We start from the raw sequence: 25,820 nt of genomic DNA, 5'->3' as shown, positions 1-25,820 counted from the left end.
TTTCCTTACTATATTTGTCTAATGCAGAGTGCAGAGTCTCTCTCCACATGGTGAACTTTGTATTCATGTGTTCATTTTTATTGGACTGTATTTATTTGGAAAAAAAATGTATCCACCAATAGCATAAGGTTTTTTATACTGTATCATCCATTTTTTCATATTTAATAATTTTTAACTTTTAAATACAAGAAATATAAATGAATGATAAATTATGATTTTGGATAAACATTTTGCTTTATTTAGATGACAGACTTGTACTGTGTCTTTGCTCAAAAAGTTTTGCAATGAAACTAGTTTCTGACACAATCTACAACAATATAGTGGGAACAAGATCTTTCTTTCTTATATGGCCCCCATTTTTGGTGAGCCCAAAGTTGTAATTCCAAATTACTTACTTATAAAGGAAAATATAAATATCTTTATGATCACTATCCAGAGCAAAATTGTGAGGAAAAAAAATATAAGTTTTATAAATTATTATTCCACTGTACATAAAAATTTATATACATTTAATAGCCTTAACAAAAAGAAACTGAATCTTTAATTTTTTTGGTACCACCAAGTGTATTTTCTAATCTTTTTAGTTATGGAACTAATTCTTTCGATATTGTGGTTGCCCCTTTTAACAAATATTATTAGTCAACTTTTTTTGGAGATCCAATGAGGCTAGATGAACGCATTATTGATTTTGTTTCTTTATTAGTCAAACCTTGGGACAAAACCCGAAGTACCCATTTGTTACCTTGGTGACTATGTTGATGTTAGATTTAGATTCTTTCTAGTTTCATACGGTTTGATTCAATATATGATGCAGTGGAACAAAGTTCCTTCAACTTCCATTGGCACAGGTCAACTCTACCCTTTTCAAACCCCTTTCTTCCTTTGAGGTAATATAGTGATTCAGCACTGAAAATGAAACCATCTCATCAAAATGAGTTCAACCCTGCAAGATCCACATGTTAAGGACTAGAAAGTTAATTTCTTTTTTGGAGGGTGTTCTTATTTCTTTCAGCTGATTGTGGAAATTGTTGCTTTATCACAAGGGTTAGTGAGTTATGCAGGAGAAGGAGGAAAATCAAAATCTGGAGGATCCTTATGGTGAAGTTGTGGAAGAATATGATGAATCCAGAAAAGGGGTTTGTGGTTGCCTTTGTATTCCAGTGCATTGGTTCAGAATGCTTTCAAGGGAAATGCATTGGAGCTTTGTGTTTGGGGTAATAGTTATTTATGGAGTAAGTCAAGGACTTGGTGGAGCACTTTCTAGTGTTGGCACCAAGTATTATATGAAAGATGTTCAGAAGGTGCAGCCATCAGAGGCACAGGTTTATGCTGGAATTACATATATTCCTTGGATTGTTAAGCCTTTGTGGGGACTTCTCACTGATGTTCTCCCGATTTTCGGATATCGCAGGCGACCTTATTTCATTTTGGCTGGTAATCATTGTTGGAAGATGATATGTTCTTAGATATTTCTAATTTTGAATTATATTTAACATGTATTTATATTGTGCAAATCTTCTCATGTTTTGCTAAGTTCAAATACATTACATATTCAACATGTTTGCTCTAAGTTTCACCCTCAATTGCATGTTTTCATGAATCTCTACCAGTTTAAATTAACTTCATGCTACATGTTGTGAATTTTAAGGATAGTATAGAGGGTTGATGATGGTAATAGGTTGTTATCATAGTAATTGCATTGACATGTTCTTGGACAAATATCTGATTCCTATTCAACCATTGCTTCCTTTTCTTTTCGTTTTTAGTCTTCAGCATTATTTGAATCTGATCAACATTAAAATGGTATGGTCCTTGTAATTCTATATTTGAAAGGTGTTAATTGGTCCACTATCTCTGGACTTAATAAGACGCCCTGGAAAAAATTTCGTTAATCAATGGCATGTTTCCGATGCTTGATATATGATCCTCTGTCAATAATGTACTTGCTGCATACTTCTGCAATAAAGCATCAGTGGATAAGCATCTCAATAACATGCTTTCCATATCACATCCTTGAACATGGATTAAGGTGATGTAGCGCGAGAGTGCGTGTTGTATATATATAGAATCAGATATAAATGGTTACTTTTTCTACTATACAAAATGTATAAACATGAGCAAAAGTAAGCTCTCCTTCATACATTCGTAGAAGGGTTGCAGCCTGTACTGAAAACAGAATCATGCTTGCGTTATATAAGTTTCTTAGCGATGATTAGCATTCTCTTTCATTACCAATATATGCTAACCGAAAGTATTGCTAAAGGGTTGATGGAGATATTCAAAATTTGATACGATAAAACACTAGCCAATTCTTAACCCCCCCGGTTTGTGACAGGTTTAATAGGAGTGATTGGCATGCTTTTGTTATCTCTGCACAAAAACCTGCATCTTGTTTTGGCCCTTCTGTCGTTAACAGCTGGAAGTGCTGGGGTAGCAATAGCAGACGTGACCATCGATGCTTGTGTGGCACAGAACAGTATCTCTCATCCTTCACTCGCTGCTGACATGCAAAGTTTATGCGCCTTAAGTAGTTCTGTTGGAGCATTATTAGGATTCTCCATTAGCGGTATCTTTGTTCACCTTATGGGCCCTATGGTAAGCCTCTTGAACTTATGTTTTCATAAATCTAAATAAAATTCGAATCCTTTATGCACTTCATTAGTTGTACATTTATGCTAATAGGAAAGTTTTTTCTTCAGGGGGTGTTTGGTTTGATAACAATCCCAGCAGGACTTGTAATATTGGTTGGTTTTGTACTTCAAGAGCCTCACATGCCTAATTTTGCTTACAATCAGGTAGACATTAACTTACGTCATTCATTTGCATGATCGTAATTCCTAATACGTGAATAATCTGATTTTCCATGTTATGTCAAGGTGAACCAAAAGTTTATTGATGCTAGCTTGGCTATGTGGAGAACATTGAAGAGTGAAGAAGTGTGGAGGCCTTGTTTATACATGTATTTATCCCTTGCTTTGAGTTTGAATATCCTTGAAGGAATGTTCTATTGGTATACAGACAAAGAAGCTGGGCCAGCTTTCTCTGAGGTATTCGGTTAGGAATATTGATTGATAATATCATTTGCATATTTAAACGGATATGTAGTATATTTTATCTTCTCCTTTGCATGGTTGTGGAGTCTCTCGCGTCCTTTCCTCCTCGGGAAATCATTGAACCGATACTCCTTTGTACTTCTTTGATATGAACTTCTAAGACATTTCCCTTATGTGAAGAAAGTAGTGTAATTGCCTATGTGACCTCGAGAAACTCTACCTTCCAGTCACACGTGCTTATATCGTAAAAACTCTTTTTCCACTGTTCCACTAAGTGTCTGTTTGCGAGTTGGTTTTTGGGAAGGAATGAATGGAAAGGAAAAGCTTGAGATTCACCTTACAAGTGTATTTCATGGCTGCCGAACCTTTCATGAGGAGGAATTCATACTCATGGAGCAAGTAAACGTTTCCTCCAACATATTGTGTCAAGAAATGGATACATGATTTTGCCGTCATTATTATACACTTGTCTTTGATTTAATGCAGTGGATAAAGAGCTTCCACTTGCTCCAAGAGGAAGAATTTTTCCTCAACCTTGTTTACCATGAGATTGGTTATGATACCGAATATCACTAACCTTGTCTGTGAAAAGAGAATACAAAAAACCTAGCCATGTCAAACTGTAGATAGTTTTCTCTAGATGACTGAATAATATCCATTTCCTTGTTGGTTGCTATATATGGCCCCGATATATTTTCCTATCTGATCAAATACGGAGATCTTGAATCCTTGTGAAGTAGTGATTATATACTTCTATCGTCATTTCTGGCATTGTGCTACCTTGGCACTAACTTTATGTTTAGTCAAGGTCAAGAAAATTTGTAAACTATTTAGTGCTATTCTTGTTATGTAGATCTTGTTAAATGAAAAAGGATGATCTTAGAATACCATTAACCTTTTTCATTCATCTTTCTTGTGCAGAAAACAATTGGTTTTATGTTTTCAGTCGGTTCAGTGGGCTCGCTTTTAGGAGCAATACTATACCAGTATGCTTTAAAGGATTACGCATTCCGAGACTTGCTCTTCTGGACTCAGTTATTCTTTGGTTTGTCAGGCATGCTCGATCTGATTATCGTCTTGAGATTAAACCTGATGTTTGGTATGCCAGATTATGTCTTCATTGTGATAGTCGAAAGTGTAGCTCAAATGACTAATCGACTCAAGTGGATGCCTATGCTTGTACTCAGCTCAAAGCTTTGTCCTTCGGGTATTGAGGGCACTTTCTTTGCACTACTAATGTCAATTGATAATGCTGGAGTTCTTTCAGCTTCATGGGCAGGAGGCATTTTACTCCACGTGCTAAAGATCACGCGGACGAAGTTCGATAATCTATGGATAGCAATTTTGATCCGGAACATTTTAAGAATCACTCCACTTTGTCTGCTGTTTTTGGTACCTAAAGCTGATCCAAACTCTTCCATTCTCCCTAGTGAATGCATGGCTTCGAACATGGTTGTCGAGGTTGACAATTCGGAGACGGAGAATATTGAGTTGGTCTCCCTTGTAAACAATGTTGATGGTAAATGACAAAGCAAAGGAACATTCTTTCAGATTCTTGATTTCTGATACACAAACTACAAAGCTAGCTAGTTCAGAAAGTGAGGAAAGGTTCTTATGACCTTGATGTACTATTGTTGTATTAACATTCTTATTTTTTTTGTCATGTTTCATATTCAACAAACTAAGGCAACATGTTCATTTTTGCATCTAACTTGTGTTACAAATACAAAACAAAAGGTTAACTAGTTACCAGAAAAGAGAAAATGGTAATGGTAGTATGATAAATTTGATGCTTGTTGTAAAATTTTCTTATCTTATTCATTTACACTATCTTTGTCCTAAGTGCCTATTGTGGTAGGTAAGGTGAAATTGCAGCCAAGTCCAAAATGTTAGAATATTTATGTTGGATCTTTGAAATAATGAAGAAGGAATAAAAGTGAAAGTGTACCAGTTTTGTATATATCAATAAACAATGGATTTAATATGTATGAAATAATAATTGGAGGAATTTGTTTGTCTTATTCTTATACCTGAATTCATGTTCATGGTAGATTAGTTATAGTGGATTTGCATGGGATAAAACCCTCCAAGTGATAATTGCTGAGAATGATTTCTAGGACACAACATTAAGGTTTGTCATATTTCCATTGAAAAAACATTCTTTGTTTCATATCATGCTTTTGTAGTTGCCTCTAACACTTCTTTCCTCTATTAGCTAAATGGACAATACATGGAAGATGGAACTTAGTTTGTAACTACTGTTTCTCACAATTTTTTATGATTCCTTATTTATAGCTTAATGATGCTATCTCATATAAAAACAGGTTTATTTGTATCTTTACAAAGATTTTTTGGAAACAAAGTATGAGATATAAGAGTGAGTGATTTGGAGCACCTTCAATTGATGGACATGAATGATACTACCTTCAAAATGGATGGAACATGTGGAGAAATTGTTGTGATTAGTAATGTTGATGCATGATCAGATTGGGACATAGGCAATCCAAGGAGAATGGACAAGGATGTTTTTTTTGGGTTTAACGAAGGGTATCTCCTTACTCGTAAGGAACTAATCTCAAAAATTAAACTTCTAACTTTCTGGTCGATCTAGTTAACCAGTAGGGCCTTATACCATTAGACCGGTCTCTTTGTTGGTAAAATGGACAAAGATGTGAGAATGAAAGAAGCTTTGTCTAAGATGGCAAGTGTTGTCAAAGCACTAATGAATAAGAAAGAGAGAACAACAACATTACTTCAAAATGCTTTAAGTGCATTTCAAGCATTGTGATTGCTTAGAAAGCTTCATCACTAATAGCTGCATGCCTAACTATATGTCCAAGCTTAGCCTGCATAATCTCTAAACTTGATTGAACTTTCCTTGTTGAGATTTTCCTTTTACTCTCTTGACGTCGTTATTTATAGTTGTTGGTGCAGCGGAAGTGGTCGTTGTGCAGTGTTAGCCACAAGCTTTGGTATCATCAGTTGTTAGACCCATTCATGACTGGGGAACCTCCAAGGGGAATCTCATTATTACTGGACATGGGAAGAGTGAAAAACTACACGTGAGACATCATAACTTGAATCAAAATCTTAAGGCAATGGTTTCTTGAACCTTTTCCACTTATAAACTTTTTCACTCTTTCCTTCATATCAAATGTTGTAGTTCACACTTGAATATACCCGATAATAGTATAACAAACTACAGTGAACTGTGCTTTTTGCTGTTTTGTGATACTCCCTGTGCCCTGAACTTAGGAGTATTATTAGTTGATTGAAATTTGATGGTTTTTGACTTCTTTGTTTTTGGTTGAATTTTGCCTTCATATATTTGAGTTGGATGCAACATTATGATATCATTTCAATCTTTCAAATAAAATTAATACAAATTAAGAGTGAGTATTACCGATAATATAAATTTTTTTACCTTAAGAGCAATAAATTTTAAAGTGAAGAATGCTTTCTATACCATCTTTCTCTACTTTGGCAAATGGCAATAATATTTTAAATAGTGTCCTTTCGTTTGCCCCAAAGGGGAAAGAATAAAGTTGTAATAACATAATGAAGATTTTTTCCTTTTTATTATAAAAGAATTATCAATGCTTTATTCCATTACAGACATGTGATTTGTTAGATTAAAAGGTTTGTAACTAATAATCATCATGTATCTGCTAATATATGCAAAAGCTGAATTTAGATTTTCTTCTGGGCTTAACTTAAAGATAAATATCTTGATATATAACTATTTGTTGTATTATATAGTACCAAAATTGTTCACACATACTGTAATTTACACATGTTACAACTGTGAACTTTTATAAGGTTCGTGTCAATAATTATTGAACTTTTGTTTCATAAAACTAGCTTTGGGATTGTAGCTGAAAGCCAATAATAGTTGTATGGTTAAGTCATTAAATTAAAGTTTTTTTAGTTAAAGAATTAATATATTCCGAGACATGTAACTTTCCATCCTAATAAGTGTCATTATCAGAAATTGAATATTTGACATTTTGATCTATCTGACAGAATCTAATGAAACGTCATATATTAGACTAATGCCTTGTTTGTTGATTAAATTAGAGTTGTTATATAATCTAATTTTACAGTAACTAAAATTTATTGAAAAACTTAAAAAGAACACATGAAATATGTATTGAATCTTTCCAACTCCTTAAAGGTGATTTATAAGCTGTGATTTTCTCAAAGACAGCATCTGCATTATTCATGTTTGAAGCAGAATAATCCTTTCACAAGATACCGTGCAAGAGGAAGAGATTGTATGAAAATATGGACAAACAAAAAAACAATGAGATCTTATACAACCAAATAAATATTAGGAATAAAAATTTATTGTCTCGTGTCAATAAAAATATATTATATCAATTAAAAATTATTTTTTTAATTATTATTATTATTATTATTATTTTTACTCTATCATCATTGATATAGAATAATATATGAAATAAAATTTGGGATAATAAATTTGGTTAGATAGTGAGATATCATGAATAATACTTATAATATAAGATAGTTGATAGCCACTAATATAACCTAAGGTGACAGGTCAACATGATTCAGTAACCAACACACGTATATAGCATCTTATACTAAAAAGAAAATATTTGAGCATGAGTTCGAAGATTTTTATAAAGATTCTATGTGATACATTTCCCATTTAAATATTTAAATAACTAGTACCTTAAGATTTGGTTCAATGCATAATAAGGATTTGAAAAATCTCATTGACCAGCACATGTGACACACAACTGACACAAGAAAAAGAAAACATATTAAAATTATTGACAAAAAAATATCATAAGCCCAAGTGGGGTGTACTTTGCTCTTGCAATGGAAGTGTGTATATTTTCTTAACCTTATAATAATATATATTTTGATACATATCTTATAGTAATATTTTATTTATCACAAAAAATCATGATTGTAATTACAAGGCAGATCTTATCTCTTTTGTCAAAATCAGATAGTTTACTAATTATAGAAGAATAGTGTTCACTTAAAAACATTGCTTCCTGTGCCAGAAAAAGCCTCCCCCAAGTCTTTTTAGGTATATTATTATTGACGTAATATCCACACATTATCGTATAAATATTTATATATAATAATACATTATTGATTATTTTTTTAGGTTTTTTTAATAGTTAATAATAATTAAATATAAGTAATAGACAATATATAAAACTTATACATTAAACATAATTTTTCCCCTCCTAATAGTATTGTTTTGTGTCTCTTTCTATTGTCTGAACTTTACCCTACAATGACAATAAGTACCCTTATGGGTAAAGTTTAAGACTCTAGATAAAGTCATGGCATAAAGTAATTAATATATTACTTTAGATATTGACCTGTTGCTATAGAGTAATTAGATTAATTATATTTTAAATCTCTTAATCTTGGAGGGAAATCATCTATGTAATTGACTACCACTATTTACTAGTTTTTTTGTATTACCAAAATATTTCTTTACCTTTTCGGATTATTCTTAATCTATTTTGAGATTCGTGTTTGTCTCTCTCAATAAATTATTATTTATTTGTTTGGTATTATTATATGCAACCATTCATATAAGTTGTACAATGAATGTTTTAAAAGGTTGTTCCTTCATTAGTGAAATTCTTGTAGAATTGTTATAACAACTTTTGTAATGAAAAAAAACAATAAATACAAAATTAAAGGGTAGTAATTGTTGCAGATTGCATGTTGGAAGAGTAAAATTTTCCTAGAACATATGTAGTGATATATAGTGAATTATAATTTTAATTCATATTTTTTGTTGAAGAAAATGGCTATTACTTAGGTAGACACAAATCACTCAATATTATTCATTTTTAACAGTCATAAGATTAGGGTACTAAACTGTCTTAAAAGAAACAAAACTCATTCGCATTTGAACTTTGAAGGTGTTGATGGAAAAGTCCAAATATAGAATTAATATGCTTCAAGTTTAGTCTATCCATATCAAAACATTTTAAATATTAATATTAGTATAAAATAATACACACATGTCTAATTTCACTGTATACAATTTAATTAGGGACGTTAGTTAAACTTTTACCATTAATATTAGTATTAATAACACCATGTTTAACTAAAAAATAAAATATACCACGAATGTTGATTGAAATAGTACATGCTTAATAATTATTTATTATTTAAAAAAATAACTCGAATTAGGAATGAATAATAAATAATTCAGTGATGATCTATAAATCTTTATATTTATAGTAAAATATTTACAGAAAAAATATGAAGTATGAGATATATGATAAGTACAAAATCCAATTATGACAAGTTGTGTTGAGCTGTAGTATGAACAGTGTTATGTGAATTCCAGAAACCACACCACCAAACAATTTCTTCTTCTCAAATCTAACAATTTCTCTTTCCCCACTTTCATCATCTACTCTGTTTCCTTCATACTCTCTTCAATTTTCTATTGCTCCTTTCTTCTTTCTACACTGCAAAAACTTGTTTTTTTATCCTTCAACCCAACCTTGTTATTTTGAATCATCAACAATTTCTTCTTCTCAATACTAGTAAAAAACAAATCTTTTTGGATTTCTGGCAATTGGGTTTCACTCTTTCAAATAAAAAAGAGGCACTTCACTTGGTGAGTATTTGTTTTCCATTGATGTTCCTCTTGATTCGCTATTTCCAACCATAACTGAGATCACTGCTAAATTGTTGGTATCTTTATGATTCACAAATTCATCTGCTGCATAATATGTTAGATGATATTTGGATTTATCTATATTGTTAGTTATTATTTGGGTCGTTATTATCGTATTATTTGTAACAATTTTTGTATATATAATAAATCTCCTTTATTTGAAGTGACTCAAGTTGAGTTTGACCAATTTTGACCTGTTTACAATCTTCTACCTAGTGAACATATAATGATGCTATTTTATTCTCTAAAGTGATCTTGTCCTTGTTTTACACCCTAAACGTTTAATTACCCCTATTTCAATGTTGCTTTCTTTGAATCTTGTGATGAAAACAAAAAAAATCACATTCCTTTCCATTTCAGTATATCTACTCTCTTGCACGTGTTTTCATAACTTATCTCAACTATGCTGCTTTAGTTAATAATATATATATATGTATATATATATGTATATATATATGTATGTATGTATATCTAACTGCTATGTTTTCCCTTCCAAGGTGGTGGTTAACTGGTTATTTTCTTCTTGTTTTTGTGCCTTAAGTGAAATTACTGCTACTTTTTTGTCATGGTTATTATTAGAAGGAATATCCATTTGGTCCATTTTTGTTTTATTTCTTAAAAGGAGTAAGATTTGCTTGTTTGGTTCCTGTATTATTTTTCATTGAATATGCAGCATTTTAAATTGTGGCATATGGCTTTCATATTTTCCTTTTAATACTTCTATTAGTATAAGTTTTCTTTTATTTCATACTTTGAGTAGTTAAACTTAATGTGTACTTGTTTTAATCTGATAGGAATGGGAATATATCTCAGCACCCCCAAAACTGAAAAGTTTTCTGAAGATGGTGAAAATGATCATCTCAGATATGGCTTATCATCCATGCAAGGGTGGCGTTCGACAATGGAAGACGCTGTGAGTAATCATTGAAAACTTCATTAGTTTTATTTTATAACTTGATAGTATCATATGCATATTAATCAAGAATTCTGTGAACTGATTAACTCTGAACCACCAACATGGTAATAGCGTGTGCTTCCGAATTATGAGTTCTGTTTTAAATTTAGATTGCTTTCTTTTGTTTCTCTGGTTGCATTAGAATACAAAGATTCTTGCAGTGTCATTGCTTCCTTTTTTTTCAGCTTCCTTCCAAATTGTTAAAACACTCACATGATACATAGATGGGCATATAGTTTCAATAACACCGTTGTTTATGGATCAACAAGTTACTCTTAAGTTTATGGTCAATGTTTTGTTGAATTAACAGACACAAGGGACTTTCTTTCCCAAGGATATCATAGTAATATTTGTTTCTTTTGTTAGTTAAAGGGTTTTTCTTATTCTTCGATACTATGACGAATGCAGTTTACCTGATTTAGATTTTGGCTAATCCATTAATATGGTGTTGATTTTTTGTTCTCTTTTCATTCGTTAGCATGCTGCACATACTGATCTGGATGAGTCCACTTCGTTTTTTGGTGTGTATGATGGTCATGGAGGTAAGATTTGAAAAAAGCTTGGCTACTTCAGTGATGGCAGAATTGCATTTACTACTTCATCTTTTAGCATATTTCATCTTTTGATACCATTGTAACTCACGTGCCTTGATTCTGTGCTGGTTGCACCTTTTAGGACATTTTTCAGTTGAGAAAGTCGAGGTCGATTTTATGCTAGTAGTCTTTTGTCCTGAAGCCTTTTATTTATTATTATTATTTATAATGTAAACCATAGGACTTAAGTTGTGTGGATGAAATTAAAGAGTAACTTTGGTTGTCTGTCAAATGAAAATTTGACCACACAACTATAAGACCTACGATGTTGTATGATGTTGAAAGTTGAGCGGTAAAAATCCAACAAGAGCATAAGCTTACTGTAGCACATATGAGGTTATTATCTTAGATGAGTAGATATACAAGAGAAGGAATAATTAGGAACAAATGCATTACAGAGAAAGTAAGGGTAACACCTATTGTGAGAAGATGGTAATTGATTTGGGCATGTGAGGAGAATATAATGATTTGGACATTCTGAAGACATTGTTTAAAATAGAACATAGTGGTGTAGTGTAATCTGATTCATGTATATGATGACCCCGCCTAATGGGAAAAGGCTTTGTTGTTGTTATTATGATTATGCATATATTTGAGCTACAAATCTCTATAATAACTAACAGTGCGATTAGAGAATATTATAGAAATCATGTCTAGTTTGCTTCAAAACCGTGTTATAGATGCTTACTTAATCCCAAAATTTCAGGTAAGGTGGTTGCAAAGTTTTGTGCTAAGTTTCTTCACCAACAAGTGCTCAAAAGTGAAGCATATGCGGCTGGAGATATCGGAACCTCTCTTCAGAAAGCTTTCTTAAGGTTGGCAGTTTCTCTGTCTATCATGTATTTCACAATTTGAATGACCAGAGTTTCCGTGCTTGTAAGAGTTTTAAGAGTTTTTGTACTATTTAAAACCTTCCATAAAATCTATGATTCATAGTTTATTCTAGATCATGTTTTTTTATTTAATGTACAAAGAAGAGTAGTTTACATTAGTCTCAGGCACTTAGATATTTTTCATGCTCGAGTAAATTGCAAGATATGAAAAAAAAAGTATATCTATCATTTTTTATGACAAGTTGTAGTCCACTTGTCAGTTGCTGTTATGTTAGTAATTGTCATATTATGTATTATCTAATTTATTTCATTTCACTAATCTTACAGAGCTAAAGAACCCGACATAAACTTTTGCATTACATACTCTCTCTTAGTCTAATTGATATTGAAGATGAAAGATCACAAATGTGTTGATCTTGTATTTTCAATTTTGTGTAGAATGGATGACATGATGCATGGCCAAAGGGGGTGGAGGGAATTAGCAACCTTGGGGGATAAGATAAACAAGTTTAGCGGGATGATTGAAGGGTTGATTTGGTCTCCACGAAGCAGTGATGGTAATGAACAAGCTGACGATTGGGTTTTTGAGGAGGTAGGTAATGAAATTTGAAGAAAGATACCTTCAATTCTACTCTTCAGTATCACAGATTCTTTGGATATACTCGGTAATTTGGTGCCTGGCATATGGCTTTAAGTAGAAAAATATCATGTTTTTGGGAATACTGTTACGATTGTCCAGATATGCTTGTTTTCTGCATGTCTGTTTTTCTGTTTTGGTTTCTTTTTGTTGGCATTCTGTGATTTGAATTATTTATCGTAATTAGGGGCCTCATTCTGACTTTGCCGGACCAACTTCTGGAAGCACTGCCTGTGTTGCTGTGATTAGAAACAACCAACTTGTTGTTGCAAATGCTGGTGACTCTCGTTGTGTGATATCTCGGAAGGGTCAGGTAAGTTTAGAAGTGATGCTCCTGTTTTGTCATGCTTAAATAAGGATAAATGCATGCTGCTGTGTTTTCATATGTGTGAATATTATATATTTGTCAACTATAGATGCCTCTTAATTTGACAGGTAAAATTAATTACAGGAATTTTGTTTTCGGTGTAGAAAATGATACGTAACATTCTCTTCTAGAGGTAGACTACATATTTATGTAGCAGATAATTATGTGTACTGATTTCACTACGGCTCTTTTCCACAGGCGTACAATTTGTCTAGAGACCACAAACCTGATCTTGAAATTGAGAAGGAAAGAATCGTAAAAGCTGGTGGTTTTATTCATGCAGGGCGGATTAATGGCAGTTTAAATCTTGCGAGAGCTATTGGTAACTTATCTACTGGCATGGGAATTTTTTTAAGGATTAATTTAAGCTTCATTTTTTATTTATTTCTCCTTTTTTCTGAAATGTAACTCGATGTAGCAGCCTTAGCCTTTGCTTCTTTAGGCCACGAAGATCCATGACTTTGTGAACTTGATGAATAAGAATACAATGTGAAAAATCTCTACCTTTTCATATTGGTTCCTTACTAGATAAGAGGAGATTGGTTTCAAATTGCATAATTAGAGATTTAAAATTTTGGTATATACGTCTGTTCGGTACGCTAATTTTACGAGGATGCAATGGGAATGGTTTCTAAAGTTTCCATTTACTGCAGGTGACATGGAATTTAAACAGAATAAATATCTTCCTGCTGAAAAACAAATTGTAACTGCCAATCCAGATATAAACACTGTAAGTTTTTTCCTGTTTTACAATTCAGCTAACTGCCTAAGTGATACTCATATCTTACCACAATTTCCATTTTTCTATATGGTAGAACCAATAACGAATACTTGAATAGGATTCTACTTTTACTCTTTTGTTCTTACCGATGCATTGTTTTTGTTATGGCATTTTATTATAGGTTGAGCTTTGTGATGAAGATGAATTTATGGTGCTAGCTTGTGATGGCATATGGTATTGTTCTTATGCTTTCATATCCCCATTTTATTCCGAATGTTAACATGTATTATGAAGATGACAGTCATCTATATCATTGAAGTATAATAACCGATGGGATTCTCGTTGTAGGCACACTAGGCAGACAATATTATGCGTCTTTTGAAAAGTTGAAATTTTTCTTGTTTCATGCCCAATATGAGTAATATACACTGATATAACTTTTATGTTTAAAAAACTGATATACTTTAGTTTCAGAAATCATACAGATTTTCCCACTTTCAAGTTTTAGTCAGAGAAATGCTTTCTATTCTAATTTTTCGAGCACTTATTCCCTCAAGAAGAAGCGTCTTTGTATAATATATAACTTGAGGTTTTAGCATATGCCAGTGTCATTTGCTAAAGTATTGTGATTCTGAAAATAATAATTTGCTTCTATCACACGGCCATACTGAAAATAGCACAACTTATTTCTCTTGATTATTTTCAGGGATTGCATGTCAAGCCAACAATTGGTTGATTTCATTCATGAGCAACTGCACTCAGTGAGTTCTAAGTTTAACTTTTTTTTCTAATAAGATAGCAAAGCATTCAATTAATAGTTACCTGTGATTCTTATCCATAGATTATACATATTGATCATATTTAATGCGGTCATCGCTTGCGTTGTGACTTAGAGGTTACTTGCCCTGAGACCTGGAGGTCGTGGATTCAAAATCCTATAAACAGCCTCTTCGCTTGCGAGGGTAAGATTGCATGCATCTACCCTCCCCATACCCACCAGGTGGGAGCATCGTGCAATGGGTCACCCTTTTAATATCAGTATGGGCAGTGGTGGCCTTTTTAATTGTCTACAGGTTATTATTTTGAATGAATTTATATAGCACCGGGTTATTCTATTATGGTTGGTATGTGTAATGGCATCCTAATTGGGTGATCTGTAATTATTTTACACAGGAAACCAAACCTTCTGCAGTTTGTGAAAGAGTACTCGATCGGTGCTTGGCACCATCAACTGCCCGTGGCGAGGGATGTGATAACATGACCATGATCTTGGTGCAGTTCAAGAAACATGCTCAGTCAAGTGCACCATCAGAAGAGCAATCCTCTTCAAATGGACAAGTTGAATCTGAACCAAAACAAGAGACAAGTGAAACTTAGTGTATTCCAACCAAAACAGTTCAAACATGTATTATATATAAATATATAGTGTGTACCAGTGCTTAGAATGCATCTGAATTGCCAAATTTTCTTTCATCTAACACTATATAACAACAATTGTTCTGGTTATACATAAAAATATCACACTTTTTCTTCAGTTTCTTGGTTCCAGTGTCCAGTTTTTCACCCTCAAATTCTCTTCTGCATGCTTAACATGTGGCTCCAAATGTCATTATTTGTGGCTATAATCAACAATATACAATTTGCTACTTTCAGGAATTGACTGAGAATTTAACTGAAATCTGGATGAATAGTGTATTTAATGAATCAAAGTCAACTTTACTTCCATTATTGGATGTTTGTATATAAAGTAAGAGTATATTTACTCTCTAATCTAAGTACATTATGATCTTAGTTTGATAAATGAATAAGAGCAAAAACACTTTCCCTTGATATTATATTATACATAAAAGCTCACTTTAAAGGAATGGTGTAAACTAATGTCTCTCATATTATTATCCTTTTCTTAAATATTTATCACTTGATGTTCTTTCTTTGCTTTTTTCTTCTGGTTTTCAGGAGTGTTTTATCAATTTTCATTGTGACTCAGGCAAAAGAAAATGATATACCTTTTTATTCGAATAGTTCATTATCATTTTCATTCTTATAACATGAAATTGTTACAGTGCCACTTTATTTACAAAGTTACAATGTCATGTCATTTGAGGAGTCTTAAAGTTACAGTGTCACTTCAACTCTAAATAAGACTCCTCTAAAATGAGATTTATAGAAAAACCTTACCCTTTAAACTCCTTTCCTCTACCATAGATAATAAGATTATAATTGCAAATAAACCAAACTTCGAACTTTTCAAGTTTGGCTTGTACAAAAAAAAAGGTTAAAGCATTTTACATTATTATATTATGTATAATGCTTTTAATGCAACTAGTACATTCTGCATCAAAATTCATGCAACACCATTCTAACATTACAACAAAGAGTGAGAGAGGTGCCATTGAATTCTACTTTGCCCAACAAAGAAAGAATGATACTAGCAAAGTTTGGAAAGCTCTTGCATTATATACAAATCTTAGTGTGAGGTATATTTATGTTTTATACACTTCATCATTGGTTTAAATCATGGTGTGTTAGCATCACACCTCATTATACAGCATAATGAAGGAGCTCAAGCCTGCATCCACAAACAAAAAACGAAACTGTGTGAATTTAAGCACTCCCAAACAAATAGTTTGCCTAAAAAGCATGAAATATATTGAACAGAAGCAGAAATACTCACAGTTCCGACGGAGGACAGAACCAGTCCTCGAGAAATTGTGGCAAGTACCATGAAGGCTGTTTCTACACAAGTACTTGTCAGCTGTCACCATTGATCAGCAGGAATCTCCAGGATGTAGTAAATAATTTGCAAATAACTGTGTTAGGTAAATATCTTGTCTCCAAATTTGTCGAGGCAAAAATGCAAATGTTCCTGGAGAAAAGACAACGATCGAAAGGAAATAAAATAAAATATCTAGCAAAATGATTTAAGGTTTCCAAAAAATTATTCTAAGCAAGAAATTGATGATTACCTTAGTGCATCATTCATTGAGGAGAGGTTAACAAAACAAGGGTCTCATGAGTCATGAGATAGCTCAGCAGAATCATCATTTATTTGGCAGCTGTGCATATGTTCCCTTGTTGGGGCTGCATCCCATAGTCATCATCTTCTCGTAGACAGTAAACGCTCGGTCTTTATTTCCGGACATACTATGCCCTCGAATGAGAGCGTTATAAGTGAAGACATTAGGTTGGAAGCCCACAAGTTGCAGCTCCTCATACATTTGTCCGGCTAGGTCCACCATTCCAGCAATCCCAAGATGGAGAATCAATGCATTGTAAGTGTAAAGATCAGGAGTAATGCCCTTATTCTTCATTTCACTAAAAAGAGAAAGTGCTTCCTCCAACCGACCTGATTTTCCAAGCCCGTTGATCATAAGATTATAAGAAACTGTATCTGGATCGATGCCAGTTAGCTTTAGTTCCTCAAAGTATCGCATGGCATCATCAATTCTACCAATCATGCACATGCATTCCACAAGAATGGTATAAGATTTCAAGTCCGGTCTTATTCCTTCTTTAACCATCCTTTTGAACAAATCACAAGCGATATCAACTTCGCCTGCTTTTCCAAATCCATTGATGAGGATATTGTAAATAGCAGAGTTGGGCTTGCATTGATAGTCTAACATCTCCTCAAAGATCTTCATTGCCTCCTCCGATCGCCCAGCCTTTAAAAAACCATCTATGAGAGGGCCATACGTACAAGGAGTGGGAGAGAAATCACCACTTATGAGGTCATAATATAAATCTAATGCCTTATCTAATCTATTGGATTTCACAAGGGAGGAGATGATAATGTTATGGGTTATAGCATTAGGCTTGCATCCCCTACAGAGCATCTCATTGTACAGTTCCAAAAGTTCATTAAATCTCCTAGATTTACTGTGAGCATCAAGCAACAAGTTATAAGTGAAAATATTTGGGTAACAACCTGCATTTTTCATCTCCACAAAAAGATCCCAAGCTTTTTCCGTGACGTTATGGCCAAGTAGCCCATCCATCAAGCAATTATATGATTCCATGGTTGGGTGAACTCCCAAAGTTTTGGTGAACTTGTCAAATAACTTTTGCGCATCGAGAGGCTTGTTCCGCTTACACAGGACTCTAATCAGAGGTATTATTACATAGTCATCTTGGCAAATGGAATCTACCAATTTTTCAGCAAATAAAATGGCCTGTTCTATATCTGCTTCAGTTAAAATACATTCCATTAATTCTGCCCAGAATTCTCTGCTTGTCTGCAAACCTGCCTGATGTACAAATTCCATGATAATCTTGATAGCATCATCAACCCTTTGATACCTTACAACACCAGGAAGGAGAGTGCATAAAGTTATATGATCAGGGTGCAGAGATTTCTTCATCTGATGGTAAAACCAGAATGCATAATTAATCCTGTTCTCCTTGATCAAGCCATAAATGATAGTGTTATAAGTCAGAATATCAGGATTACAGTTCATCACTGTCATTCTAGAAAGCATTTTCAAGGCCAAATCAACTGCATCGTTCTTGCAAAGAGAATCAAGGAGTGTGTTAAAAGTTACTGTGTTAGGAGCACAACCGGACTCTGTCATACTCCCAAACAATTCAAGGGCCCTTTGGACTTTTCCCTCTTTCCCCAAGCCAGCAAGTAATGTGTTGTATGTCACAGTTGTAGGATCTAGCTTCAATTCCTTCAGTCTCTGAAACATTTTCCACGCTTCATCAACTCGACCAGCCTTGTAAAGTGTGTCAATTAAAGAATTAACTATCATCACATCTGGTTCACACCCATCGCTTATCATCTCAGCCAAAAGTTTGATGGCCTTGTCTATGTTCCCTGCCTTGCTATAGCACTTCATCATCATATTATATGTTATTGAGTCTGGTGAAAGCCCACAATTGTAAAGACTATTAAGTACATGTTTTGCTTCTCTAATCCTACCCATTTCTGCAAGACTATATAAAGATGCATTACATGCTGCTAGACTAGGAGCAATGCCTCTCTTTTCCATTTTTCCAAAGGTGTCAAGAGCTTTTCCAGGATCACCAGACTTTCCGTAATAGTCAATGAAAAGAACATATGAATAAGCAGTAGGTTTGACACCCAAAGATTCCATATTTTCGAAAAGTTCTAACGCCTCATCTAATCTTCTCAGCTTCAAAAGTCCAGAGATCAATGTGTTGTAAGTATGAAGATTCGGAACAAACCCTTTTATCTTCATCGTGTCTAACATAGAAAATGCCTGATCAACACTCCCAGATTTGCATAAAGCATCAATAAGTATGGTGTAGGTAACCACGTCAGGAGCATAACCATCAGCCTCCATCTCTCGCCAGAACATTTTCACCGAATCCAAATCACCAGAGTCACTAAACTTGTCCATTAAAGTAATGTAAGTTACCTGATCAGGTTTATGACTGCTACCTCTCATCTTTGCATATAACTCCATGGCCTTATCAAGTTTCCCTGCAGCACAAAGAGCATCAATCAGAACCGTATAAGTGACAACATCAGGCCCGCATCCTTCATCATCCATTTTCCTTAAAATCCCACACGCATCATCAATTTTCCCAGCTCTCCCAAGCACTCTAATACATATCGTATATGTGTAAATATTTGGCTTCAATCCCAAACTTTTCATCTCTTCCAATAAGTCCATGATGGTTCTAGTATCCCTTCTCTTTCCCAATGCTACCATTAGTGCTGAGTATGTCTTCATGCTAGGTTTCAACCCTTCCAAGATCATTCTTCTGTAAACCTCCAAAGCCTCGCTACAATATCCAGGTTGGAGCAGTAAATGAATTAGCCCATTATATGAATATGCATTCAAGATAAACCCAGCTTCCCTCATCTTTCCAAATGCGGACGGTGCTTGACGAATCCCACCTTTAACCGAAAGCGCCTTAAAAACAGTCAGGTATGTATTCAAATTCCTGTTAATAACTTGCTTTTGCATCAAATCGAAAACGAAAGCCATATCCCCTATCCTCCCATGAACCCTCGACAATTCAAGCATGTAATTGCATGCTTCAGTAGTATGCACAATTTTGGGTAACAGAGAAACCACCTTAAAGTAAGAAAGAGCAGAACTTGGATCAGAAATAGACTTGAGAACACCAATAACCTCTTCTGATGATACTCTAGTTTTTCTCTTGTCACTTACAACAACCACCTCATGTGCACCAAGACCCACTTGTTTTTTTCCACGTTTCTTCCAATTTAACATAGACCCATTTGGTAAAGACTTCATTTTGACACAATTATTAGCTTTTCCCAAGAACCCATTATTATTGCTTAGAAAATATACATTTGTAGTGGTGTCAGTGAAAGCACAACAATACGAGACACTGCTGCAACACATGGTTGAAGAGCATAGCAATAACACAGCCATAGAAACTAAGCAATAAAATCTAATGATAAGAGCAAAAAATTGCTAGCAGAATTGATTATAGCAAAAGTGCTTAACCTGTATCTTTAATTGGGTATGGAAAAAAAATGCAATGGTAGATGCTGACGGTGGAGAAATCGCTAGTGAGAGTGCATCATCAAAAAGTTATCTTTGTTATTTGTAATCCATAAGCATTGGATTTGGATAATTTTGGACCAAAAAAGAAGCATGTTGTGATTTTAGATTTTTGTGATGAGGTGAGATATGAATGGACCATCACACATTTTGGTTTTGTGATGTTATCAGACAGATAATATTACATGAGATATTTGTGCTTATTTTTTTATAGTAAAGTTTGTCTTGTCAATTTATGGGTATTCATCTCTATTACTTTAGAGTTAATAATATAATGGTGTAATATTTTGAAGACAGTATAAAGATTTGTATATAATCATTATATTATTCATTTGATTTACATTTTAGTAGAGTCATGAATACTAAATATAAATGTATATGATAGTGACAATTACATACATAATATTAATGTAATGATAATAAAATTTATATTGTTTGTAGATATATAGTAGACCGTTTTAACTTTTTTATAAAATTTTGGTATCGAATTCATGCTTGGTTTTGATTGGATAAAGCCAAAATAATTGTAGTTTGTTCCCTGTGACAATTGACTTTCAAATTACATAATCAGACCCTTTTTTAACCGTACTAAATGACGAGATTTATTCAGATTTAAGTTACCCTCTCTGAGGCCACTCATTTATCATATCTATTTGAATTTGATCCTTTTTGTCAATTCTAGGTATAAATAAATATTAATGTTGATATCTTAGATATAAGATAAGTAAATAAATGTATATAAAGATGACTTGTCTCAAAAAATTATGTATACAAGTAAACAAAACCACACGTGTTCACATTCATTCCAAATATATCAGGCATTGAATAATATTAAAACGTTTCTATTGAAAATTAAAACGTTTACCACAGAAAAATCTGTGATTTAACGAGGATCCTGCTATGGCAAAGGCAATAAAAATGATACTGAAACAAAAGAATCATAGTTGCCACAATTGAAAATTGTATAAAATAGGTTATACATCTGAACATGATAGAGTAACTGAATTTCAAAATCCTTAAATTTTACTAGGGATATTGGTAGATGAACCAAAACCAGACTTCTATAACTAATCAATTTTGACTGAGGAGTAGATCAGCCTTGTGAACCAAAAGCATGCATAAAATCCGATAGTACCGGTCACCACGAAGAATGCATAAGAAGCTATCAGCATGTACCCAAAGTATAATACGGCAGATACCAACTTTGTGATTTCAAGCTTGGTGAAGAAGTAAAATGTTGCGTAAAGAAATAGGTAAAGTGCAGAAGAACCGGATGTGAGGTATGATCGCCACCACCACAAGTAATCCTCACTGCACAACTGAAAGTAGCATAGCACAACGGTTATCTCAGCACATGTGATGATGAGGATGATGAAGACCAAAAAGAGGAACCCGAAGATGTAGTAAAACTGATTCAACCAGATTGAGGTGAGGATGAAGAAAAGCTCAATGAAAACAGCTCCAAATGGGAGTATCCCCCCGATAAGAACTGAGAAGGCTGGGTTCATGTACCAGGCCTGCTCCGGGATCTGCCTTGGGATTTTGTTTGTCTTCACTGGATTCTCAATTGCAGGCTTCTTGAATCCAACATAGCTACCCACAAAAACAAGTGGGACTGAGATTCCAAACCATAAAAAGATCAGAGCAAACATGGTACCAAATGGCACAGCTCCGGATGATTTTTGGCCCCATATTAAAGTGTTCAATACAGCAAAAATGACAGAGACAGAGGCTGGGAAGAAGACTGCGGTCCTGAAGGCAATTTTCTTCCATTCAGATCCTTTGAACATTTTGTATAAGCGAGTTGAGGCGTAACCAGCAAAAAGTCCCATGAAAACCCAAAGCAAGAGCATGGCTGTCATTAGCCCACCTCGGTTTGAAGGAGATAGGAACCCGAGGATTGCAAATATCATGGTTACTAGTAACATTCCAAAAAACTGAACACCAGTTCCAACATAAACACAGAGCAGGTCTGAGTTCTGAGGGGGCCTAAACACATCACCATGGACAAGCTTCCAACCAGTCTCTTCTTGAGCTTCTTCTTGGGTCTCAAGCTCATTGTACCTTGAAATATCCCGGTACAATGTCCGCAGCATTATCATTGCCACCATACCCGAAAGGAATAGAACAATCATTAATGAGTTAACAATTGAGAACCAGTGAATTTGATCATCATTCATTAGCAAATAGGCATCCCATCTTGAAGCCCACTTCACATCACTCTCCTGAATGCCAAAGGTAAAAGCAGATATTAATTAATACAACTCAGACTCATTTAATTAAAACAACAAAAGGAGGAGAATGAGAAAATAAGACTCCTCTTTGATGGAGGAAGAGAAAGAAGGATTAGTTATGAGAACACAAATTTATAAAAATGCCCATTAGCAAAAGAGGATTTTTGACGCCCTAGCTGAAAACCAGCTTCTCCACCCAACCTATATGCCTTACTACTAGGCTCGTGTGTGCCAAAAAATGTTCTAAATGGCAAGGAAGTATAAATGTTATCATGTGCAAAACCTCACCTGGAAATCAACATCATAAGTGAAGATGATTTCTTGGTTCTCTTCAACCTCTTGGGGAGTATTGGAGTTGAGAACTGTGTGTTTAGCGTGAGGGTCACAGGTTGTCAAACGAGTCTTTTCATCCCACTTACCTTCATATTCATGTTTTACACTGCATATTAACATTCAGAATTTCAGATATGGAAAACCACTACCACCACAAAAAGATGGATCAAATTATGCATCAGACTATAATTGTGGGAAAAAGAAAAGCAGTTAAATGGCATGAAACAATAGAACATGTAGAGAGCAAACAAAAGTAACCTGAATGGCTTAACCTCAAAGCCCACAATTCTGGTAGAGTCCGTTTGCAAATCTCTATGATACTTGACAGTAAATGCCAAATGGTTGTGAATAAAAAACTTCTGCTCTTTGCTCTGTACATTTGGACAAAGTAAGCAAAGAAACTACTTGCCATTTATAACAATAGACACTGTGCTGTAAAATAATAAGCATACCCCACTATACTGCCCTTTGAGTCCAACATGGAAACCAAGCTGATAAACAGTAGAATCCTGATCATTCCTTTTAAGAGGAACAACTAGAGGAAGGTTATCTAGGATCCTGTGCATAAAGAGAATAGCCATTGTAAGATGCAACATATCAAGTTTGGTGTAGAAAATGGCAGAAACTGACAGATCAAAATTCTGGTATGCCATACATGTTCACCCGATACTCATCATTGATCTTCTCTTTGAACTCCTTAGCAGTTTTGGCATCAAGTTTGCGATTACACACAACATTGCACATTTGTGGCTCACGCATTTTAAACTGCAAAACAACAGGGTCAGAATCAGATGATAACCATAACAAAATTATGAGAAATTACATAGAAAGAAATCTAGCTAAAAATAACTTCAGCTTGGAAACGTGAACCACTCAGATGGTTAATTAAGTCAATAAGCAGTTAAACAATAACCACTCCTTGAACATGGTTAACCAATTGACTGGTTACGTTAGTTGTGTCTAAACTTAAAATGTTTCCCAAAGAACTCCTTTATTGTTATTTTCTCTAAAATTAAAGAGTCACGCTTTAACATGTCATGTTAAACTGACCGCGTAAAGAGAATTTTCAATGCGGTCACCACGAAGCACTTCCCCAAGATTTTCTGCACTGTCCTGTATTTTTGGTGGGCTACAATAAGGGAGTGAATAATATGTGTATGGAAGCTGGGTCTTTATTGATGTTAATTTGTTTACTTTCACTTGCAATAAATCTCCCTGCACCAAAGAAATATTTTAAAAGTCAGTTAAGGACTTAAGAACTAGATCTGTATACGCATAATTTTGAATAAACTTACTTTGACCAGACTAAGAGCATCACAAAAGGAAATATCTTATTCAGCACACTATATGATATATCTACAAGAAAATAACTGGTCATCCATCCACGGCACTGCAGTTGCTGGGAAGATCGTAAAGTTATATTATTTTATGTGAGCATTCAACCATGCAAGATAATCAGATTATTTATCCTTCATGTTTAGAAATAACTGAAGAGTATAAGACTAGAGGTATAGGAATAAGGACATAGCAAACAAAAGTAAAATGAGAGAAATTTAATAAATTAGGAAGATTGAGTAAGAATCCCAAAAGTACCTATATTTTTCATTAAATTTTTAATTTTTTACATCAAATGGTATCACTGCTAAATATCGAAAAATCAACTTCTCCATACAGAAAAGTGCAAACAAGATATGAGGTAATACAATGCACCCTCAAAAGTAAAATGACAGGATATATACACCTTGACCTTGGTTACCAGTCCTATTGTCCAGCATGTCTCAAGGATACATTTCCAGTCTGTATGAAACTTTCTAATTACCAAACTAGAGTTCAAATATCAATCATAAGATTCGTGGATAATAGTAAACACTCGTCACACGGTCAGCGAATCAAGATTCAAATTCTAACGAAAAAATGATGACAAAAACAACAAATAACAAAACTCCTCAGTTTAGCAAACAGCACAAGACACTGAAACAATAATCCAACAGAAATCAAAACTTTCACCTCACTATCCTCACTATTTCACGAAACATTAAATACACACAAAAAACAAATCAAAAACTCTTCAATTCAACGAAACGATCCACTAAAATGAAAACTAAATTCCATACACTTGCACCTAAAAAACCTAGAATCAATCAAATCCAACACAGATCTCATTTCTCATATCAAAATACACATCAAAATTGAAAAGGATGAGTAGAAATGAAAAACCGTTAACCTTGTTGAAGTCCTGTGGAGCAACACCAGGGAGATAGAAACAGTGAGAATCATGGATGAAAAGCAGAGCGAGAAGTGCAGAGAAAGCGATAGATCTCCAAAACGCCATGGAAATCGAGATCCAGATTCGTTTTGCGTTACAAAAAAGAGGAAGATGAAGAAGCGAATACTTGAGATTAAGATTGAGATTGGGTTAGGGGTAATTTTTCTCTTTGTACGGAAGCCTATTTTCGGAATTTCAAATGCATCTTAATACTCTGAATCAGAAAATTAATCAATTTTTAAAACGGTTTTCTTGTCCACAAATAAATAAAAATTTGGGATATGGAATTTGGTGTAATTAATACTCCTTTAGTGTTTTTATAGAAAATATTTACATTTTGGTTGCTTGACCATTCATAATATTGAACAAATTCTTTTCTTATTGATTTATTCTTAGTTTGATTTAGAATTAAAAATCTCAAATCATTACATAATAATGGATAAAAATATTTTTATTTTATTATTTTAGAAAATTTTCTCGGGAAAAAGTAAAAAAAAAAAAATTAATTACTTTAGAGGCATGAAGGTTAATAAAGTGTGTATCACATATTCTAACAATTTTATTTCGTAATTAATATTTTCTATTTATTTTAGAAGAGAATAAAGTCATATAAGTGTAAACTCCTAATAAAAAATAT

General features: G+C 33.8%; 4 protein-coding genes across 5 annotated transcripts; 2 read left to right on the top strand and 2 right to left on the bottom strand.

Moving 5' to 3' along the window:
- On the top strand, positions 735-4,834 carry LOC109343787 (probable folate-biopterin transporter 2). Its single transcript, XM_019582262.1, has 5 exons — positions 735-1,434; positions 2,336-2,595; positions 2,700-2,795; positions 2,877-3,047; positions 3,975-4,834. The coding sequence occupies exons 1-5, from the start codon at positions 1,056-1,058 to the stop codon at positions 4,578-4,580; spliced, it is 1,512 nt and encodes a 503-aa protein (XP_019437807.1). The 5' UTR covers positions 735-1,055; the 3' UTR covers positions 4,581-4,834.
- On the top strand, positions 9,358-15,395 carry LOC109343785 (probable protein phosphatase 2C 60). 2 transcript variants are annotated; one of them, XM_019582261.1, is made up of 11 exons: positions 9,358-9,679; positions 10,530-10,654; positions 11,175-11,238; positions 11,996-12,104; positions 12,561-12,714; positions 12,947-13,072; positions 13,325-13,448; positions 13,780-13,856; positions 14,029-14,081; positions 14,554-14,608; positions 15,021-15,395. In XM_019582261.1, exons 2-11 carry the CDS (start codon positions 10,538-10,540, stop codon positions 15,222-15,224), a joined length of 1,083 nt encoding a protein of 360 aa, XP_019437806.1. In that variant the 5' UTR covers positions 9,358-9,679; positions 10,530-10,537; the 3' UTR covers positions 15,225-15,395. The 2 variants fall into 2 exon arrangements, with proteins under 2 accessions (XP_019437806.1, XP_019437805.1); XM_019582260.1 differs by having other exon boundaries at positions 9,358-9,681; positions 10,536-10,654.
- LOC109343783 (pentatricopeptide repeat-containing protein At4g31850, chloroplastic) lies at positions 16,117-20,481 on the bottom strand. The gene is made up of 3 exons (XM_019582258.1): positions 16,814-20,481; positions 16,522-16,713; positions 16,117-16,416 (listed from the first exon to the last, which is right to left on the bottom strand). The coding sequence occupies exon 1, from the start codon at positions 20,216-20,218 to the stop codon at positions 16,889-16,891; it is 3,330 nt and encodes a 1,109-aa protein (XP_019437803.1). The 5' UTR covers positions 20,219-20,481; the 3' UTR covers positions 16,117-16,416; positions 16,522-16,713; positions 16,814-16,888.
- LOC109343784 (transmembrane 9 superfamily member 8-like) lies at positions 21,256-25,335 on the bottom strand. The gene is made up of 7 exons (XM_019582259.1): positions 25,142-25,335; positions 23,968-24,132; positions 23,573-23,682; positions 23,370-23,475; positions 23,176-23,288; positions 22,873-23,023; positions 21,256-22,575 (listed from the first exon to the last, which is right to left on the bottom strand). The coding sequence occupies exons 1-7, from the start codon at positions 25,247-25,249 to the stop codon at positions 21,418-21,420; spliced, it is 1,911 nt and encodes a 636-aa protein (XP_019437804.1). The 5' UTR covers positions 25,250-25,335; the 3' UTR covers positions 21,256-21,417.

This window comes from Lupinus angustifolius, chromosome LG03 (assembly GCF_001865875.1).
Source record: "Lupinus angustifolius cultivar Tanjil chromosome LG03, LupAngTanjil_v1.0, whole genome shotgun sequence".
Taxonomy (NCBI): domain Eukaryota; kingdom Viridiplantae; phylum Streptophyta; class Magnoliopsida; order Fabales; family Fabaceae; genus Lupinus; species Lupinus angustifolius.
Note: the sequence above shows the minus strand (reverse complement) of the source record. Positions and strands in the feature narration are given on the sequence as shown.

What these genes read in the sequence shown, in the direction of transcription:
- LOC109343785 (XM_019582261.1), top strand. Translation starts at nt 10,538, where the DNA reads ATGGGAATATATCTCAGCACCCCCAAAACTGAAAAGTTTTCTGAAGAT. An exon ending in TGTGTATGATGGTCATGGAG is followed by an intron (nt 11,239 to 11,995) that starts GTAAGATTTGAA and finishes CCAAAATTTCAG; the next exon opens with GTAAGGTGGTTGCAAAGTTT. An exon ending in AAATCTTGCGAGAGCTATTG is followed by an intron (nt 13,449 to 13,779) that starts GTAACTTATCTA and finishes CATTTACTGCAG; the next exon opens with GTGACATGGAATTTAAACAG.
- LOC109343784 (XM_019582259.1), bottom strand. Translation starts at nt 25,249, where the DNA reads ATGGCGTTTTGGAGATCTATCGCTTTCTCTGCACTTCTCGCTCTGCTT. An exon ending in TTGAAAATTCTCTTTACGCG is followed by an intron (nt 23,683 to 23,967) that starts GTCAGTTTAACA and finishes GTTGTTTTGCAG; the next exon opens with TTTAAAATGCGTGAGCCACA. An exon ending in TCAAAGGGCAGTATAGTGGG is followed by an intron (nt 23,289 to 23,369) that starts GTATGCTTATTA and finishes CCAAATGTACAG; the next exon opens with AGCAAAGAGCAGAAGTTTTT.
- LOC109343783 (XM_019582258.1), bottom strand. Translation starts at nt 20,218, where the DNA reads ATGGCTGTGTTATTGCTATGCTCTTCAACCATGTGTTGCAGCAGTGTC.
- LOC109343787 (XM_019582262.1), top strand. Translation starts at nt 1,056, where the DNA reads ATGCAGGAGAAGGAGGAAAATCAAAATCTGGAGGATCCTTATGGTGAA. An exon ending in CTAATTTTGCTTACAATCAG is followed by an intron (nt 2,796 to 2,876) that starts GTAGACATTAAC and finishes TGTTATGTCAAG; the next exon opens with GTGAACCAAAAGTTTATTGA. An exon ending in CTGGGCCAGCTTTCTCTGAG is followed by an intron (nt 3,048 to 3,974) that starts GTATTCGGTTAG and finishes TTTCTTGTGCAG; the next exon opens with AAAACAATTGGTTTTATGTT.